This window comes from Ochlerotatus camptorhynchus, unplaced genomic scaffold (genome assembly GCF_037179485.1).
Source record: "Ochlerotatus camptorhynchus isolate MF236.1 unplaced genomic scaffold, CSIRO-AGI_Acam_v1.1 ptg000085l, whole genome shotgun sequence".
NCBI classification, from domain to species: domain Eukaryota; kingdom Metazoa; phylum Arthropoda; class Insecta; order Diptera; family Culicidae; genus Ochlerotatus; species Ochlerotatus camptorhynchus.
In genome coordinates this window covers 5,701,261-5,721,041 of record NW_027040575.1, presented here as the reverse complement: position 1 = coordinate 5,721,041, position 19,781 = coordinate 5,701,261, and the positions used below count along the sequence as shown (strand labels likewise).

The following is a 19,781-nucleotide window of genomic DNA, read 5'->3' as shown; positions in this document are numbered from 1 at the left end:
ATATTGTTTCAAATATTTTTTTTTTATTGTTAAAGTCACTTTAACACTCTTGGGTCATTCGTGACTTTTCCGGGGGTGAGATTTGAACTCGTGACTTTGGCGTGAGAGGTATGGATGTTAACCACTACGCCGGGGTCGCCCCTTGTTTCAAATATATTATTCGGTTAATTCTAAGAAAAATATTTTTTGAATCAACAAATCGGTTGTAGAGTCAATAATCTGTTTGTTGATTTTAAAAACCATTTTGTTGATTCAAAAATATGTTTTGTTGAAATAGTGATACAATATGTTTGAATCAATAACAAAATACATTAGGCCCTGAAACAAAAATCAATTTTTCTGTGTGAAGATTTTGAAAGTAGATTCTATGAGCTGTTACGTCGGTTCGTCGGTTCTTTAATTCCGAAATTTCAACTGTAATTAATAGAGTTAAAAAGTAGTTATATAAGTATTAGTGCAAGAAAACCTTTGAATTCACCCAAAGTTCTGCAGTAATACTTGTGCAATTCGCAAACGTAAGAGAAGTCTATAACATCGCCTCTGATAAAGAATAGTTACTCATGTCATTTTCGTTTTTGCGGTGTAGTTACACCGGTGTTACACCGCCGTTTAGCGATAAAATTCAGGGTGTAGCTATCGGTTGCACCTTTGTTTACAAACAAATGATGATGGGCTGTCAATGACTCACGCTTATTGCTGCTTACACTACACCGGTGTGGTATAGTAAAAACGAAAACGCCATCAGTTGTGCCATTTTTGTCTATTGGTGTTGATTGCGACTCTGTAGTTCTTTAGTCCTATGGTAAAATCCATGAGCAAACATCAGACTGTGCGTGAAACATGGCGGACATCGTACTATCCTTTCACTCCACCGAAAATTCCCATAAGAAGCTGTCAATCTTTGCTAGAAGAGACGGCTTTTCGACGGTGCCGTCAACGCCAATTATTGATAAGTGAGTAGAAGTGACCCACACACAGCCCAGTGGCAGGCGCGTAGGCAACATGTTATACCATGACAGCGGGCCCAGCACAGCAAAATAAACGATTTGAGCCCGGGACATGCTGCCTACTGTCAAACGCTGCTGTTGGTATAGGCCTTGTCACTGGCCTGCCCACACACTAGTCGGCCATACATGCTTTCTTTGAGACCGTTGTAGAGGATACGCTGAGCTACATGACGGTTTTATAACCTAAAATCACCAATGAATCGCTGAATTGATTTGAAACACCTCCTAATATTCACCAATTTGGCTGAGATGCTTATTTTGTAATAAAAAAAAAACACGAAAACAGAAATTTTGCTTAAATGTCTTAATCCCAGATTTTTTTTTTTAAGAAAAAAGAATGTCATATTACGGATGAATACTTTTGAGGTACACTATTAGGTACACTGATAGGTGTCGAATTGTTCTTCCGTACAACTTCTGCATGTTGCGCGTCACTGCAGCTGACACAACATGCGAATGTTACATGTCAATGAACTGGATTACAGAGGTGAAGCAATCGGTTAAGTTGTGTGAGTAAAACCCCTGTACGATACAAGCAATTAGTGATGTCACTACTTGCGTTTACGTTGATTTTTTGGTTTACTAATACAACAATATTTCACGATCTGCTTTACCTCTCTCTGTACTCATTGGTTACATGTCACATTCTCGGATGACAGTGGGAATCAAGAAGTGAAGATAAAAAAAACAGCAATCAGACAGAGACAACTCAGAAGCTTCTGGTAGAAGTCACAGTCAAAAAATCTTCCAAAATGATGTTTTACTAAATAAATTTACGTATGTTTACATACAACTGTGTGTTTCTGTGTAAGTTTTGCGAATCTCTTGTAACTTGAGTGCAATCATAAAAAAGTCGCTTTAAAAATTCAAATATTTATTGCGGTCCAAGGTAAGTCAGCTTCATGTTAAAAATTTGAAATAAATATTTTGTGGACCGGTATGTTGGAGCCGCGTTCATGATGAAGCATACTAATTGATTGTTTATTCTTGGTATTTAGTAGAGAGTAGAGTAGAATTTACCGTTATATGTCATTTCAGAAAGTTCCTATCTGTTCCTATCAAGTGGAACAAGAGCCGGTCTTTTCAAATTTGCTGACATATAAAAAAAAAGTTAACCCTGTGGAGACTGCAATGTTGCTTATAGCAGCTGTACATTATAAGGCTAAACATTAAACTCAAATTAGCACAAAATTAGTTTTACCAGGTTTTGCCTTAGATGCGGTTTCAGGCTTAGCTTACTGCACCTAATATGCTACTTTATTTGAATAACTAATAACACAGTGTTGCTAATAGTTTAAACCTACGTGAGAACCCGCGTCACTTGATACGTGGGCGAATTAATGTTCATACTGTCAAATTTTCTATTCCTACTGCCGTAATTGACGATATAGTAATTCATGAATGCGCCAGATCAGAATGATAGTTAGTTTGAGTATTTAAAAAATATATTTGTCTTTGTAAATATATCATATGTGATTGTAAATATTCTAGCATTCTGTTCCTCTTTTCTAGCTATGTTCCAACGTAAACATTGAGTCTGTCCTCATTTAGCTTCCATGATCTGATAAAAAGTGTAAAACTGCAGGCTAACGTTCTTCTAAATAAATACAAATATAGTTTAATAATTGAGAGTCTGTCATATTTTTGCATTTTTATATTGTGTGTTAATGTCGATCACAATGATACTAGACACTAGAAATTAGAGTGTTTTACGGGTTCGTCAATTCCTTGACTTACTCGTCAGTAAGGAAGGTGGGAAGTAAAATACACACCGGCTAAATAATCGATTTTCGCTTAGTGATCAAAACTATATACTTACATTCTATTTCAATGCCTTTGTCTGATGAATCTTCTTGATAGTACAGGTCGGACTCTATTAATCATCAAATTCAGTAAAATAGAGTACCAAGTTTTCAATTTTAATTATGATTTACTGAACAGTCAATAAAACGAAATTCCAAAATTGCTGATCTCACCAGTAAGTCAACTTGCTTGTGTCATCGTCCTCCGTTTCACCTTGCGCACTTGAACTCGAAAATCTCTATGATAACAGAAAACATTCGTGAAAATAGGTGAAACCTCTGCAAGCCAACGCAGGACTGCAGAACTGCCACGGAATTGGATAGTTTATGTACTACTGTATCGACTTCCAGATGTTCCTCTGATTCACTAACATTGCCTGTTGTATGTAGAGGTCCACGCAATTCGGCACACCTAGAGAACCACTAACCGGTTGAACCACCAGGAAGCGCTAAACATGTTAACCTCAGAATCGCCAAAAATTAGAATAATTTTAATCTTACCGAGAATCTTACCCATCGTATGGAACCCAAAAATAATCATGAACCATCAGTTAATTTTTTTTGATGGTGCGTTGAAGTTAAAATGCAATCAAAAGTACTTAAAGTAATTAATGCGTTTTGAAGTAGAACTGACAGTAATTAAAATTATCTATCCGTAATTATTGTAATTAAAAGTATTGAAAATGTAATTAATGTACTTTAATTACGAAATTTCAACTGTAATTCATGGAGTTAAAAAGTAGTTAATGTTCTACATTGTGTAATTAATGTAATTAGAGCAGTACCCAACAAACAATTGCCTATTGAAGAAACGACTTCTTGACGATTTTATTCCACTTCATGCTTAATAATACTTGTACTATTTTTAATAATAACTTCTGTTCAGGCTTTGTTCACACAAATCTGGAGAATTTATTCAACCACAACATCGAAATATTTGGTGTTGAATAAGGTATGTCTAGAAAGCTTTTATTCGACTTACAAAAGTTGTAACAGAGCTTATTTGACCAAATTTTTGATTATTCAGCGTTTATTAGACATCTGTACTTCCTTAAACAGCGATGGTATAAAGGTGTATATAGACGCTTGATTCTCATGTGAAACAATGTTTAATTATTACATCATTATACATTTATTAAACGATTATTCAACTACGGGATAGTTAATCCGAAAATAAGAACGGCACGAGCAGGGTTGTTCTCGTTAGTGATTGTTGTGTCACATTATTTCTGTCGAATTTATCACATACATACATACACACACACATGTCGTTAAATGGGATTCGAACCATGACCTTCCGATCACCAGCCGCTTGCCTTGCCATCTGAGCTATCGTAGAATACATCATATGAGCAGCTAAATAAGCAATTAAAGCTTGAATCTGAAAACCTATCAGCACTTCGAGCCGTAACTCTAGCTAATTCAAGGAGATGTGAGAATGATTAATTCATTCATAGTTGTTTAACATTAGACCAACGTTACCTCTCCATCTCTCTAATTTCGATGGAAAGGATGTTATTCTTTTCTATAGATCTATGAATTGGTTGTCGTGAGTGATACGATTTATGATTACGATTTAAATTAATTAGGAGTAGAACATAAATAAAAAAAAGGGTTGAGGCTGGGATTGAACTCGCGACCTTCTACTTGGAAAGCGGAAACGGTAACCACTATGCTACCAATTTCGTTTTGTTGTTAGTCTGAAGCACTGTTGTGGAATAATGAATGAATACGCCGTTTGTAAAGCATGCAATTAAAACATGGACGCATAGTGGTATAAGAGCTATGATGCTGACTGTATTCACCTTTATTCAGCAATATTGTTAAGCAATGCAATGGTATCTAGTAATGGAGCTAGAAAACAATTATTAGACGTATAATAAAGCATGTTATTAAATCAATTGAAACATTCGGATTAAAGCGTCAATGTATGTGCAAATTACACTTATTCAGTATGTTATTAGATCAAACTTCTGGTGTTGAATCAGGAAGACAGTCATCGTTTGTATTGATTTTAATAAGTATATTAATCAAATCAGAGCAATCAGTGGAATAAAGGAGCATCATCGATCTCAATGAGGTTTTCTGAGCACATAATTTGACAACCCTGTTTATTCAGCATTGTACACTGTTATAAAGCATTTATTCAATCTATATGCTTATTTGTGACTCTGAATTGTTTTTGGGCAGTGTTGTGGAATAATGAATCTAATACGTCGTTTAAAAAGCATTTGCAAAGCATTCAACTAAAACATGGACGCATAGTGGTATAAGAGCTATTTTGCTGTGTATTCACCTTTATACAGCAATATTGTAAAGCAATGCAATGAAATCTAATAATGGAGCTAGAAAACATTTATAAGACGTCTAATAAAGCATTTTATTAAAGCAATTGAAAACAGTCGAATTAAAGCGACAATGTATGTGAAAATTACACTTTTTCAGTTTGTTATTAGATCAAATTTCTGGTTCTGACAGTCAACGTTTATAAAGCTTTTAATAAGTAAATTAATCATATCAGAGCAAACGGCGGAATAAAGGCGCATCTATCGATCTCAATGAGCTTTTTTCAGTACATAATTCGACAACTTGTTTTATTCAGCATTGTACACTGTTATACAGCATTTATTCAATGTGTATGCTTATTTGTGACTGTGAATTGTTTGTTGGGTAGTTAATGGAATTAATTAAATTACTAAAAATTAGGAATTAGCTGAAAAACATCATTTTACTCGCTAAAAGACTGAAAGCCGATACAATTTATTTACAAATAGTCCACCAGTCGATAGCATAACGATAATTTACTGACTTATTCATCAAAATAATGAAAAATCAGCAGATAATAACGTAAACAAATAAATTACTTATATAGATAGCAACTATTTACTGACTTAAACGGTAATTTTTGACAGTTCAGAGAATATCAGAGTAAAATTTTACCGATTTCGGTAATCTGAACTCTGTGTGAATATTGTGTTAGAGTGCTCAGCAATGTTTACAATATTTTTGCTTCTAACACCAGCAAGCTGCCTGTTGGCCCGGACCTTATATAAACGTCACTGGCTTATATGCCGACGTAGTTGTCTATCCTAAAACACTCTAGTAAAAGTTTGGACGAATGTCACCACAAAACTGAAAAAGTTGTTCCAATCGAGCAAAGCAGTGCATTTTGAAAGGCGTCCATACTTTACTTAGAGGACTTTAGCACCCGGTGGAAACTTACGATTTTAAATTGGCTCACTACTTGACTACCCTAATAAACGGGTACGATACCATAGAGGTAACTCTAAGACCAGAAGATCCCGAAGAAACGAGCTCAACTTTTTGGTTCAGCTCTGGTACTATCTTCGGTCCCAAGCTAATCGATGCACCTCTCGAAACATAGGAAAATCCATTTATCTGTCAAACTTTCATAGCGAATCAAAACAAACTGTAGTACTAGAATTTCGACTAGAATGGGGTACGTTAAACGTTTGCTTGGGACCAATAGGCTAGTCAAGTAGTGAGCAAATTTAAAATCGTTCGTTTCCACTGGTTACTACACACATGCCACACAATACGCAGCGTTACCTACAACATATTTTACAAGACTGACTCAACCGCCGGTTGTAGATAAAAAAATCTCGATGCTCATCTTGCTCCGGGATGTGATCTTGCTCCTTCTACCCCTAATTCTTTGACCACAATTATTTTCAAAACAACGATACGGGGCTCAGTAACGACACCTTGCGAGCTATCCGCGGAACATAAGCTTGCTAGCTAAGTCAATGTTGCAAACAAGCAAATTATATTGTATAGAAACATAGGTAGTTCACGAATCAAGTAATATTTAAATAAAACTTTAATACGCCTTTTTAATGCACCACCAACGTAGAGTGCGCCACGCGAGTTCGAGAAGAAACGTCAACCAAACCGTTTGTTTACATCAGAATAAGTATTTTCCCCAACGCAAATAACAGCATTTTTCATTCAAAATCTTGCCAATTTCCATCATCGGTAATTGTCTTATTGTACGATTTTCCACAAATCTGAACTGATTTGAACCTAAACTATTCACACACAAGAAATCCGGAAGATCATAACCACTAAGGCACTTTTCTAATTTTCCATTTCTCTCAACAAAAATATTCCTGAACTCCAGCAGGATCTTTTCAAAAACGTTACAGAATTAAATTTTTCAACTGTAGATTAAGTTTTGCAGCATCTCAGATGAATCAATTTATCAGGAAAAGTAAAAAAAAGTGTTCCGCTTCCTATGTCTCAAGGCAAAAATTTATGCTCACAACACTCTTTTTGACGTTCTCCTATTCACCACCAGAGGCTGAATCGATCGTTTAGTTTCTATTAAAAAGGCCTATTGCATCATCATGGACGCTATTTAAAAACTACCCAAATTTGGGTAAAATCCGCCCTTTTTTGGGTAAGTTCAGTTTAAACCGATCTGGGTGGATTCTACCCAAATTATGGTACTTCTGAAATAGCGCGTACGGTACTATAGTCCTCTCCAGCCGGGTTCGTATTGGTGCGATTTGCGTGTGTTAGTGAAATGAAATTTTTTGTTAGCTGTGAGAATTTTTTGTTTGCTGTAAGAACTGTCATTCTAAAGTAAAAATAAACAACAAAACGAAAACAAACCCTACGTTTGCACGGTAATAGTCAAGCACCCTTTTGTGAGTAAATGTTAACCCAGTTTTGATAAAGGTGGTTTTACTCGAGGGCGACACATCTAAATCTCAATTCTAGATGCTCAACATATCTTACACTAGCGAATCAATCTTCGAAAAATTTTCTTTCATTTCTCGCATCTACTTGCATCGCGCATCATCTTTTTGCAAGAAATCTTCAGAATCGTCATCAATTTTCTTTCTATCTCCTCAGCGTGTGCACAGCTAACCACAGCAAAATAAAATTTTTCCTACATCGTAGATAGAGTCACCCCCCTCGGTTTTACTCATTAATGAGTAAATTATTTTAACAACAATGAGTTTCTGCTAACAGTAGCTAACAGTTACTACTTAGTTGGCATAATGAATTACTCAGTGGTGCCGCTTTTATTGACAATGGGTTCACTTTTACTCATAAATGGATGTTTGATTCTTACCGTGCACATGCCAGTATACGCTACACAGCAAAAAAAAATGTAATATCGATCAACGTAATTCAAGCTGATGTATGAAATAATTATGTAATAGCAAAAAGCAGATACAATATTACATCAATGGATGTAATTTTGTTCGCAAAATCGATGTACATCGTACAACCATAGAGGTAACCACAAACGAAGTGACAGACGGAGCGGCTCGAAAACTTTGGTGACTAACCTGCTATTGCAATTTTTCAGTGTACCACATGGCAACACCACTACTACTGGATTGTACCACATGGCAACACTACTACTAGATTGAACTAGCATTTTAACCGAATGTACTAGAATGTTTTGGTTCTATCTCTTTCACTCTACTCAAAACTGAAATGCATAAAAAAATGACAAAATGATACGCACTCTTTGCACACTGTCAAAGAATCATTGTACACAAAATCAACTTTGTTCAAATCAAAACAAAAAAACTAACCCATCTGGTGGATGATGGCACAAGCTTCCAAGAAAATTCTATTACAGTGAACCACATTATTTTTATGGATTTCTTCGCCAGTAAGTCGTCTGTCACTTCGTTTGTGGAGGTAACTCTAAGACCACTGGGTCCCGAAGAAAATCATTATTATTTTTGGCTCACTCAGTACCAGAACAACGGTCCCAAGCAGTCCCAAGCTATTTCACTCACCCCTGCATGTTCTGCATGAATCCACACACCCCTGATGTTATCTGTCAAACTTTCATAGCGAATCAAAACAAACATAGTGTAGTAATAGAATTTCAACTAGAATAGGGTACGTTAATCGTTTGCTTGGGACCAATAGGCTACTAAAGTGGTGAGCCAATTTAAAATCGTTAGTTTCGTATTGATTGTTGGTACAACGTAATATTACACAACCGGCGGAATGATCTCTGTGCAGCTGTTTGCATGTAATATTCAACAATTTTTTTTTTCTGTATACAAAGCAAAAAATGTAATGTCGATCAATGTAATTCAAGCTGATGTATGAAATAATTATGTAATAGCAAAAAGCAGACAATATTACATCAATGGATGTAATTTTGTTCGCAAAATCGATTTACATGGTACAACCATAGAGGTAACTCTAAGACCACTGGGTCCCGAAGAAAATCATTATTATTTTTGGCTCACTCAGTACCTCGCTCAGTACCAGAACAACGGTCCCAAGCAGTCCCAAGCTATTTCACTCACCCCTGCATGTTCTGCATGAATCCACACACCCCTGATGTTATCTGTCAAACTTTCATAGCGAACCAAAACAAACATAGTGTAGTAATAGAATTTCAACTAGAATAGGGTACGTTAATCGTTTGCTTGGGACCAATAGGCTACTAAAGTGGTGAGCCAATTTAAAATCGTTAGTTTCGTATTGATTGTTGGTACAACGTTATATTATACAACCGATGGATTCACCTGGTTGCAGCAGTTTGGATGTTATATTCAACAACTTTTTTTCTGTGTAGTGTGCGTAAAATTATATTATTAGTGTAGTGTTCGTGAGATCCTGCTTGGAGAACTCAATAGAAACGTAAAAGTGATATGATGACAGCGCTGTGGCGGGTGATTGACGAAACTAATAATATTTAAATTGAACGTTAAATGTGTGTACGACGAATGAGGAGAAAGAGTTGCGTCTGTTTGTCTGTGAATACATAGCGGAAATGGCTCTAATGGATCTAAGATTGGGTCCATCGCTAAAAATCTGATATTTATCAATTTTATCTAGATGAACGGGACGGTACTAATGAATATTTTTGGTCGCTATTGAAAATTTAGTCGATTGCGAAATTTATGTGTGGGTCCAAATTAGGGGCATTTAGGCCGACATTACATCAAATTCCCCTAATGTTTCGGTTAGTGACAACGACATCAGTTTTCCATATACCCCATAGTGTGAGTCAAAGTAAAAACGCTAACTATTATTGCATATGCCACTCAGCAGACAGAATCTGATCCACAGCATATATGTATACTAAAACAGAATGCTTGTAGGAGATGCTGGAAGCTGACTTTCTACGTGCTTCCTTATCGTCGGCATTTGTGATCGCCGCAGCCAATGTGCGTATTGAGTCTACAGTGGAACGATGAAATGAGTGGAAATATCTCGTAAAAATAACATGCACACAAATGAGTGGCATACATATTAAGAAAAAAAAAAAACCAAGTGCGAAGGAGGCATGAATAATGTACCACATACGTTGGTTAGTTTACAATTCTGCCTGATGCTCACCAAATGTGTGTATACATTTTCTCTACTTCTGGTTAGTTCTAATCTGCACGCCGGACGGTTCGTAACTTGAAATGTGTAAGACATCAAAACCAGAGAAAAGTGTAGATCGCGAACGACGGTTGATTTGCTGACGTGGATTGTGTAACGTGGCAAGATTTTAGCTGGAATATTTAGTGTATTTGCAGTTGACAAAGCCGAATCAGCGTGAAGATCCGGAGCTAGTATACGGTCTAAAGTGAGTGAGTAGGTTAAAACACTGGCAGTATTTCTGGGAAAGGAACGCTTTATAGTAAACGGTTTTAGTCATAAATGATGGAATTTAACTCTTCTATTTAACTATGATGTCACATGGGGAAATTTTATGCTTCTTAAGTTGCATTCCTTGAACCATGATTGAATACTCCCGGTTTTGATTCAGTTTTAAATTCCTTGATTAAAAAAAAACAGTCGAAGGCGAGGGGCACGCAATACAAAGAACCGGTGCGTTGAAGTTAAAATGCAATCAAAAGTACTGACGGTAATTAAAATTATCTATCCATAATTAATGTAATTAAAAGTATTGAAGTACGAAATTTAAACTGTATATAATGGAGTTAAAAAGTAGTTAATGTTCTACATTGTGTAAATAATGTAATTTAAGCAGTAGTTAATGGAATTAATTTAATTACAGCCGTTGCCTGGGTTGGAGTTAAAGGTTATTGCATGCCCCTAGGTCGAAGGTCAGTTTGTCTTGTTTTCGCGATTTTAAATGATGCACATAATCTTTTACAGGAAAGGTGTACCAGTTATGGCTGTATGATCCTATTATGGTGTGTTCCAGTTATGGCCTATTCGAATTCTATATGTCATAATTGGAACACAGCCTTAATTAAAGGTATTGAATAGAATAATACTGGCTAAAACTCCATCCGCAAACAGCGGTACCTCTCTGTAATCAGCTTAAACGGTATAAGACGGAGTTTCACGAAACTTTTGGGCTTAGATAAAAATTGGTCACAAATAAATTTATCAGTACAGAAAATTACGAAGTAAATTATGCACAAATTTGAATTCATAGGGTGTTACAGAACCACACGATTACAATAAGGTGAAAAAAAAAATACAATTTGTGAAAGTTTTATAGAATTTAAGCCAAAATTTCGTTTTGTTTCGTTGTCGTAGGGTTTTCATACCGCAAACCCCTATTCTCAGTACAGGTTGGACTCGAACAAATCAATCATACAAATCGATATTACCAACAGGTGGCGGATTGTCTTCGCTATCCGATGGTGGAGTTACTTTGCGTAATTGAATGGACGTTTGCTAGAAATCAGCGATGGAACTAACAAAAGTTAGTATCGGACAGTCCTATATTTAAAAAAAATATCGATTTTTGACTCGAAAATCGATATAACATGATTTGGTAGATCGATTCGTAACTATAAATGCCGAATCTACATGCACATGAAAATGTCTTTCGAAGTGTTTCATTCTTTTCGAAATGTTTCAAATTTCTTAAAAACATAATATTTTCCTGTTAGTTTTTTTACTACCTACAAAGCTAGGAAATTTTTCTGGAGAGGGCCTAGGCCCTCCTATTAATTTTTGATTAAACTACCGGTTGATAAACTCTCGTGAAAATGCTATTCAATCGTTGCCATATTGTATTGCGTTAAGTCAAGTTAACCTATTTCGATTCATATGTTTATGTTAGTTTCCCCTGCGACCAATTGATCTTTTGTGCTTATGCATACAATTTTTTTGGAATAACAATAATTTTATTATATTAGTTACATTACTTTTAACAACGCTTAGGGTCCAAAAAATATATAAATGGATCTGAAACTGAACTGCCAAAAAGTGCACGTTTCCGTCAAACCGTTTTGATGTCTTCGTTTCGGAGCACTTATTGCTTGTTTTATAAGGAATAAGTGCATCGAAGACACCAAGACGATTAGACGGAAACGCGCACTTTTTTATGAGTGAAAACGCGCTTATTTGTCCAGTTTGGTGTGAAATGCGTAATATTTTCTATAAAACATTCCATGTGGTGTCCGTTCACCGCTCATTTTAGAGCCAAATTTTGTTTACAACGTAAGTATAATAATTTGTATATGTGTATAAGCATATGTTTTATACAAGCGTTCACCGTCATTATCATAGAAATACGGAAAAAAAATTGGATTTAATTTTTTTTATCAATAATTAATTTGAGGCTCATTAGTAAATGTAAACAAGAGTTTATTTATGGCCCTTCGCTCATTCTCAACTTCTAAGAGTTTCATTCACCGCTGATTTCATACACAGCAAAAATTAAATTTTAATATTACATCCAAGAGGATGCACTTCAATCACCGGTTGGAAACCGGTTGGAACGATTTAAAATAGGCTCACTACTTGACTAGCCTATTGGTCCCAAGCAAACGTGTCACGTACCCCATTCTAGTCGAAATTCTAGTACTACAGTTTGTTTTGATTCGCTATGAAAGTTTGACAGATAAAATGAGGGGTTTGTGGATTTTCCTATGTTTCGAGGGGTGCATCGATTAGCATGGGGCCGAAGAGCGTACCAGAGTTGAGCCAAAAAGTTGAGCACGTTTCTTCGGGACCTTCTGGTCTTAGAGTTACCTCTATGCTTCAATCATGTCGAAAATCTCATGTAATTTTTATGGGCACAACAATAAACAAATGCAGTAAAAGCAGCGTAATTTCAGTTCATGATAATGTTGTTCTTTTTGGCAAGTAATATTACACCAAATTTTCGACACGATTGAAGCAACAATCAATACGAAACTAACGATTTTAATTTGGCTCACTGCTTGACTAGCCTATTGGTCACAAGCAAATCGATCAACGTACCCCATTCTTGTATAACTTCCAGTACTACACTATGTTTGTTTTGATTTGCTATGAAAGTTTGACAGATAAAATGAGGAGTTATTGGTTTTTCCTATGTTTCGAGGGGTGAATCAATTAGCTTGGGACCGAAGAGAGTACCAGAGCTGAGCCAAAAAGTTGAGCACGTTATTTCGGGACCTTCTAGTTTTAGAGTTACCTCTATGATTGAAGTGCACCCACTTTGATGTGATTTTAAAATTAATGTTTTGCTGTGTAGAGGAAATGTTTAATTTTTAAAAGTAATTTTTTTGACAATAATCAGTGCAATAATGTGTAGAACGTTTCAACTCATTAGCAGGCATCTAAAATGAGCGCATTTTGAAAAAAAGAGTGGTGAACAGGCACAACAAGGTCAGTAAACGTAAATCTGGTTACATGGCTTAATCCAAGTTTGGCAACCCACAATTTGGTCTTTACATCTAACGACTTTTAATTTGAGCGACTGTCGTTTGCTTCAGTAAAATGAATACATTTTTGACCGTATCAGTAGTGATTATTTGAAATATGCCATTGAAATGCACGGCATCATTATGTAAAAATACACCATAAAACGATACAAAATGTCAGTTTCTTCCGGTTTTCCAAAGACAGCGTCGTCGGAGCAAAGTGGATTCAATTCTGTTGGCTTCCTAGCGATCAAAGTGTGACGGTAAACTCTTGATTATGTAGCGTAAGTAATCTACCATATTGATACACTGCCGCTATTCGCATGTCGGTCCCATAATCGTTTTTCTCGAAACTGAGTTTTTCAATGCAAATTGTAGCTAATCACCTATATTTTCATAATACTGGATGAACTCAACAACTGTGTTCTGAAAAAGTTTGGAAAGACAGTCAAAGAGGCCTTTTTAATAGAAACTAAACGATCGATTCAACCTCTGGTGGTGAATAGGAGAACGTCAAAAAGAGTGTTGTGAGCATAAATTTTTGCCTATAGTCATAGGCAGCGGAACACTTTTTTACTTTTCCTTATAAATTTATTCATCTGAAATGCTGCAAAACTTAATCTACAGTTGAAAAATTTAATTCTGTAACGTTTTGGAAAAGATCCTGCTGGTGTTCAGGAATATTTTTGTTGAGAAAAATGAAAAATTAGAAAAGTGCCTTAGTGGTTATGATCTTCCGGATTTGCTGTGTGTGAATAGTTAAGGTGCAAATCAGTTCAGATTTGTGGAAAATCGTACAATAAGACAATTACCGATTGGCAAATCAAAGTTGGCTCTCGTGGAGAATAGAAGAACTATGAAAGTGATGATGGTTTCAAAATTTTCCACGGGGAAGTATACGAGTGCAACCTTAAAATGCTTTTATTTTGTGAATGGAGCATTTTATTTAAATCTGGTTAATGCTACGTTAGTAGAAAACTTCAGGACTACTCAATAGACATATAATACAGAAAACATAATTTCTTTTCAGATTTTTAGGTGTAAACATAGACTTCCGCTTTTCTACCACTGTAGCAGTAACCAGATTTAAATAAAATGCTCCATTTTCAAAATAAAAGCATTTTAAGATTGCACTCGTATACTTCTCCGTGGAAAATTTTGAAACCATCATCACTTTCATAGTTCTTCTATTCTCCACGAGTGCCAACTTTGATTTGCCAATGGAAATTGGCAAGATTTTGAATGAAAAATGCTGTTATTTGCGTTGGGGAACATACTTATTCTGATGTAAACAAACGGTTTGGTTGACGTTTCTTCTCGAACTCGCGTGGTGCACTCTACGTTGGTGGTGCATTAAAAAGGCGTATTGGTTGTCCCATCACATAAGAAGCAAGGTTGCTAATACTCATTTCAGCTAAAATAATGTTTTTCGGAATAATAAAACCAAAAGATGGTATGATGACATGTTTTACTTGTAACTTACAAGAAGAGGTTACAAAGTATACGTTTGAAACATAAAACCTGTAAATTTTGCCTTCTATGAGTCACAATCAGCGATTTGCTAATCGCAGAGTGAGTAAGTGAGTTAGTGAGTGTGTGAAAAATCGCTGATTGTGACTCTCATGAAGTGAAATAAACAGGTTAAATATGTCAAACACATTATTTGCAACCTCTTCTTGTATCTTACCAATTCAAAATATGATCATAGTATCTAATTATTTCATAATTAAAAAAAAAACATAATACCATAAGAAGCAATGGTACCAACAACCAATACGAAACTAACGATTTTAAATTGGCTCACTACTTGACTAGCCTATTGGTCTCAAGCAAACGCACCCAATTCTAGTCGAAATTCTAGTACTACGCAAAATACATCCATATACCATATAGGTCCACCGTTGTATAATTGGCAATGCACCCGTGTACTGAATGGGAATTGTGTGTTCGAATCCCACCGGTGCCCTTAGATTTTTACGCAAATTTTCTTACACACACGTCTCTTACCGATGATATGTGCTAACCTCTCAGTATGTTCAAACTATCTTATAAACAATTAAATTGAATGCAAAGTCGCTAAACCGTAAATATAATGATTAATTATATTTGCTAAATTTCAATTCCGGTTTAGATTTACGCGTGGCATTGAATACCTGAAAACAATTAACTTCGGATGCAGTTCCTGTTATTGAAGTCGTTGAGGATTTGAACGAGAGAACAGAGAATTAAATTTAATGTAAAACATTATGAAAGGCCTGACATAATTGATGATGTATACATTTATACACAAACTTAATTATAATTATCAAAAACTCAAAAATTTAATTTCAACCGCCATCTTGATACTCCCACACTTTTTCTTATGAAGCACTCGTGTTTATTTACATTGCTCGATTGGAACCGTGTCCGACGGTTTTATTGGAACTTTTGGTTTCAGTCTGAGAGCGTCTGTTAAGGGCCATCCACATTAGATCCGGAACTGACGAGCTGCGGCACAGTGACAGCTAAATCTACTCTCGAACTGTAAAATTTACGTCAACGCAACGCAAACGGATCTAATGTGGGTGGCCCTTTATAAAACATCGTTTCTGCACAAGGTAAGAGGAATTAAAAAAATACCTACTGGCTTTTTAAAGTATTTTTTTCTCGGTCCTATGAATGATTGTCTTTTTTTACCAAAGCAGCTACTTCTAAATGAGATTTAATCAGATCAAGTAATATTTTCAAAAGGAGAAATGCACGAATGGCAAATTTATGTAGAAAATGTTTTTGTTGTTGTTATAGTCACTTTAACGCTCTTAGGTCATTCGTGACTTGTACGAGGATGAGATTTGAAATCGTGACTTTGGCGTGAGAGGTATTCATGCTAACCACTACACCGGGGTCGCCCCCTAGAAAATGTTTGAAATATGAGGGATGCTCATTAAAAAGATACAGAATTTGTAATGTTTACTCCACAGTAGAGGTGATAAATGTACATTTTTACCGCAGAGAAGTAACCACTAAAATGTATGGGGAAAAACATGCATGTACATATATTTTTCCACAGTGCTCAAACGATTCCTGTCCTGATCCTCCCAAAATTCAAACTCATCTGTAAAACTTTTTTTTTCTAACTTGATCATTGACATAGCTGTTTTAAAAATTGCAGTTTATAGCATATAAGATCGTTTACATCTAAATCATCCCTAGATTTTTAGTGCCCTTTATAAAACTGCTATTTCATAAAGAATAATGGATCAAAATTCCAAATCTTTCCGATTACACACAACAGCTTGATTTGAATTTTCGCTATTTAACAATATGTATGATCAATTTATAAGATAATTTTCATTGCATGGTCAACAGTTTCGCAATCTCTGCTGTTTCGAAAATATTGAATTCCCAAATGATGTTATAAATTGGCCATACATTTCTTAGATGCTGTAAAAACTATTTCAGTTGATGAAAAAATCTATCGTTGTGAAATGAGTTTAGTTAACAAGTCTTCTATCACTCAAAAAATAGGGGTATTCACAAAGCGCATCGTAAACATATACATCCTTGTTAATGCCTAAACTTCCTTTAAACTCCAATGCACCCTGGTATTTTAACGATGCGCATTTTAAATACCCCCTTTATATCAAACGCGATATATGCACACATTTACGATCACATCTTGTGTTTCCCCCTGTAGCAATTTTCCGAAACCATGTTCCTGCTACTTCTAGTATCTTCCATTTGCCTTCTATTCAACTGCGCCGTTTCGGCGATTCCCAAGCCGGAAGAGAAACGCGTGCTGGATCATGAAGTCATCAATCGTGTGCAACACTTTCAGAACGATGAGCACAACAAACAGTATGACCACGAAGCATTCCTTGGGGAGGATGCGAAAACATTCGATCAGCTAGAACCAGAGGAGAGTAGACGAAGATTAGGGTAAGATTTGCTTTGCCTATTACTTAGGGTATGCAATCAGATGGCGCGTACGACGGATGTAGCCGATGCAGTTTAGATTAGCACTCGTAGCAGCAGCACTTAATTAATGTGTTCTCTTTTTGTGTTGCAGAATTATCGTGGATAAGATTGACACAGACAAAGATAATTTCGTTAATTTAGCAGAGCTTAAAGCATGGATTCAATACACTCAAAGGCGCTACATCGATGATGATGTAAATCGTCAGTGGAAGCAGCACAACACGAATGGCAGCGATCAGATTCAGTGGGAGACCTATCGAAAAAATGTGTATGGGTTCCTCGACGAAATGGATCCCAAGGATCTTGAACAGGGTGATGAACATTTTTCGTACAAATCCATGCTGACTCGAGATCGTCGACGGTGGAGCGTAGCTGATAAGGATGGTGATGATTCGTTAACTAGAGAGGAGTTTACTGACTTCCTACACCCCGAAGAAAGTCCTTATATGAGAGACATTGTCGTGCAAGAAACTATTGAAGACATTGATAAGGATCATGACGGTAAGGTGTCTGTTGAGGAATACATTGGAGATATGTACCGCGGATCGGAGGACAACGAAGACGAGCCGGAGTGGGTGAAACACGAACGTGAGACGTTTAATAACTTCCGGTAGGTGTTGTTTCAATTATGTGAGATTAACATTAAGAACAGGAAAATTAATCCTTTTTAATTGTAGTGACAAAGATAAGGATGGTTTAATGAATCACCAGGAGGTCAAAGACTGGATTATTCCAGCCGATTTTGATCACGCAGAAGCAGAGGCACGCCATTTGATCTACGAAGCTGATTCCGACGCTGATGAGAAATTAACCAAAGAAGAAATTATCGAAAAGTATGACCTATTTGTGGGGTCACAGGCAACTGATTTTGGAGAGGCTTTGACGCGCCATGACGAATTTTAAGCAATTTACAGGATTCTTCTTGAGTTGAAGATCACAATTACGTGAAGTTCAGGCGATAAAACACTTAAAATGTGCGATATTTTGAGCATAATTTTAACGAATGAATACTCGGACTTCCGATCCCGGAGGTATACAAAATAAGAGTTTAAAAGTGAAACTATTCATTATTAAGTTTATGTGAGTCTGTGCAACGTTTATTCTTTGTTTGAAAAAAATTAATAAATACGTAGTCTAATTTGTTTCAATCTCATGATGCTTAGGCTTATCGTTTTAGTTCAGTATTGCATGTAATAAATGGCTAAAAGTTTTATAAACTTGTTTTTCATTGACCATCTTCAACTTATGTGAACACTACTTCTCGATAACTTTTTCGAATGGACGTAGGGGGAGGATAGGCATAGTGAACAGGTGGGGCATAGTGAGCATCCCGCAGTTTGGCCCTGGATCTCTAGCTGCATGAAACAAATCAACTGGTAGTAGGTTCAATATCATTATGATATTGATCCTACCACCAACCAATTTGTTCCGAACGGCCGGAAGTCCAAGCTGGTGCACAGGATGCTCACTATGCCCCACCTGGGCTTTATAACATTCCCCAGAAAACCATTCCCCAGAAAAACATTCCCCAGAAAAGCATTCCCCAGAATGTACCATTGTATGTATGTATGTATGTAAGGTAGCCACCATCCCTTCAAAGATCTTGTCTTGTATGCAGCTCCACTTAATAGCAAGATCAATTTGAGCTACCGATCTGAATTCACAATATCGCTGTTTAAAGGCCAAAAACAGGGGGGTGGACCCGTTAGCAGAGACACTTACGCGAAATCCACGGGAATTTGAGAATCTCCTTCCAACGATACGATCCAACAAATCGAATAACGCAATTCGCAATACTTATTAAGCTTCCTACAGGATGGTTTGTTAAGAAGGGTGCGTCAATCTCACTGAAACTGTTGGAGTAGAATTTACACCACCACAATCGAATCGGTAGGATAAAGAAAATGATAGTGTTTATTCCCTCCTAGACTCCGGTTGTCATACCACTCCATCGTCCAGTTTCAGGTCAAATGATACCCTGATGCTCCCACCCATCCCAGTATTTATTTATATAATGTAAATATATGTAATGGTGAAATGAAGTATATCGGAACATTAAAATATGAAATGTAGGGAATACAATTAAATGGATGCAATAAAAATTATAAATTTTGTACACATAATAAGATGCACCTCTATGTCTCCTCTGCTTACAATGGTAGGTGGATGTAACACTGAAATGTCAAGGTTATAGTAATAATAGCAAGTAAATATGTTTAGCTCGAAGGATACTTAATATTCCCTTTTTAGAGTAATTGAAAAAAAGTGATGAATAACTAACAGGACTAACAATAAAATTGAAATTGAATCTCATCTAAATGATGTCATGCATGACGAGAAACAAAACCTGAAAAATAATTATTTATGTATATAAGTTATCCACTATCCCTTCCGATCTAAATTCA

General features: G+C 36.2%; 1 protein-coding gene across 2 annotated transcripts; it reads left to right on the top strand.

Moving 5' to 3' along the window:
* The first annotated feature begins 1,754 nt into the window (after positions 1–1,754).
* On the top strand, positions 1,755–18,593 carry scf (Calumenin scf). 2 transcript variants are annotated; one of them, XM_065218360.1, is made up of 4 exons: positions 1,755–1,896; positions 17,096–17,337; positions 17,468–17,986; positions 18,054–18,593. In XM_065218360.1, the coding sequence occupies exons 2-4, from the start codon at positions 17,111–17,113 to the stop codon at positions 18,277–18,279; spliced, it is 972 nt and encodes a 323-aa protein (XP_065074432.1). In that variant the 5' UTR covers positions 1,755–1,896; positions 17,096–17,110; the 3' UTR covers positions 18,280–18,593. The 2 variants fall into 2 exon arrangements, with proteins under 2 accessions (XP_065074432.1, XP_065074431.1); XM_065218359.1 differs by lacking the exon at positions 1,755–1,896 and adding an exon at positions 10,085–10,391.
* The last annotated feature ends 1,188 nt before the right edge of the window (positions 18,594–19,781 follow it).

Excerpts from the sequence above, each read along its gene's own strand:
- scf (XM_065218360.1), top strand. The coding sequence starts at position 17,111 with ATGTTCCTGCTACTTCTAGTATCTTCCATTTGCCTTCTATTCAACTGC. Across the intron at positions 17,338-17,467 it reads GAGAGTAGACGAAGATTAGG|AATTATCGTGGATAAGATTG; the intron begins GTAAGATTTGCT and ends TTTGTGTTGCAG. Across the intron at positions 17,987-18,053 it reads GAGACGTTTAATAACTTCCG|TGACAAAGATAAGGATGGTT; the intron begins GTAGGTGTTGTT and ends TTTTAATTGTAG.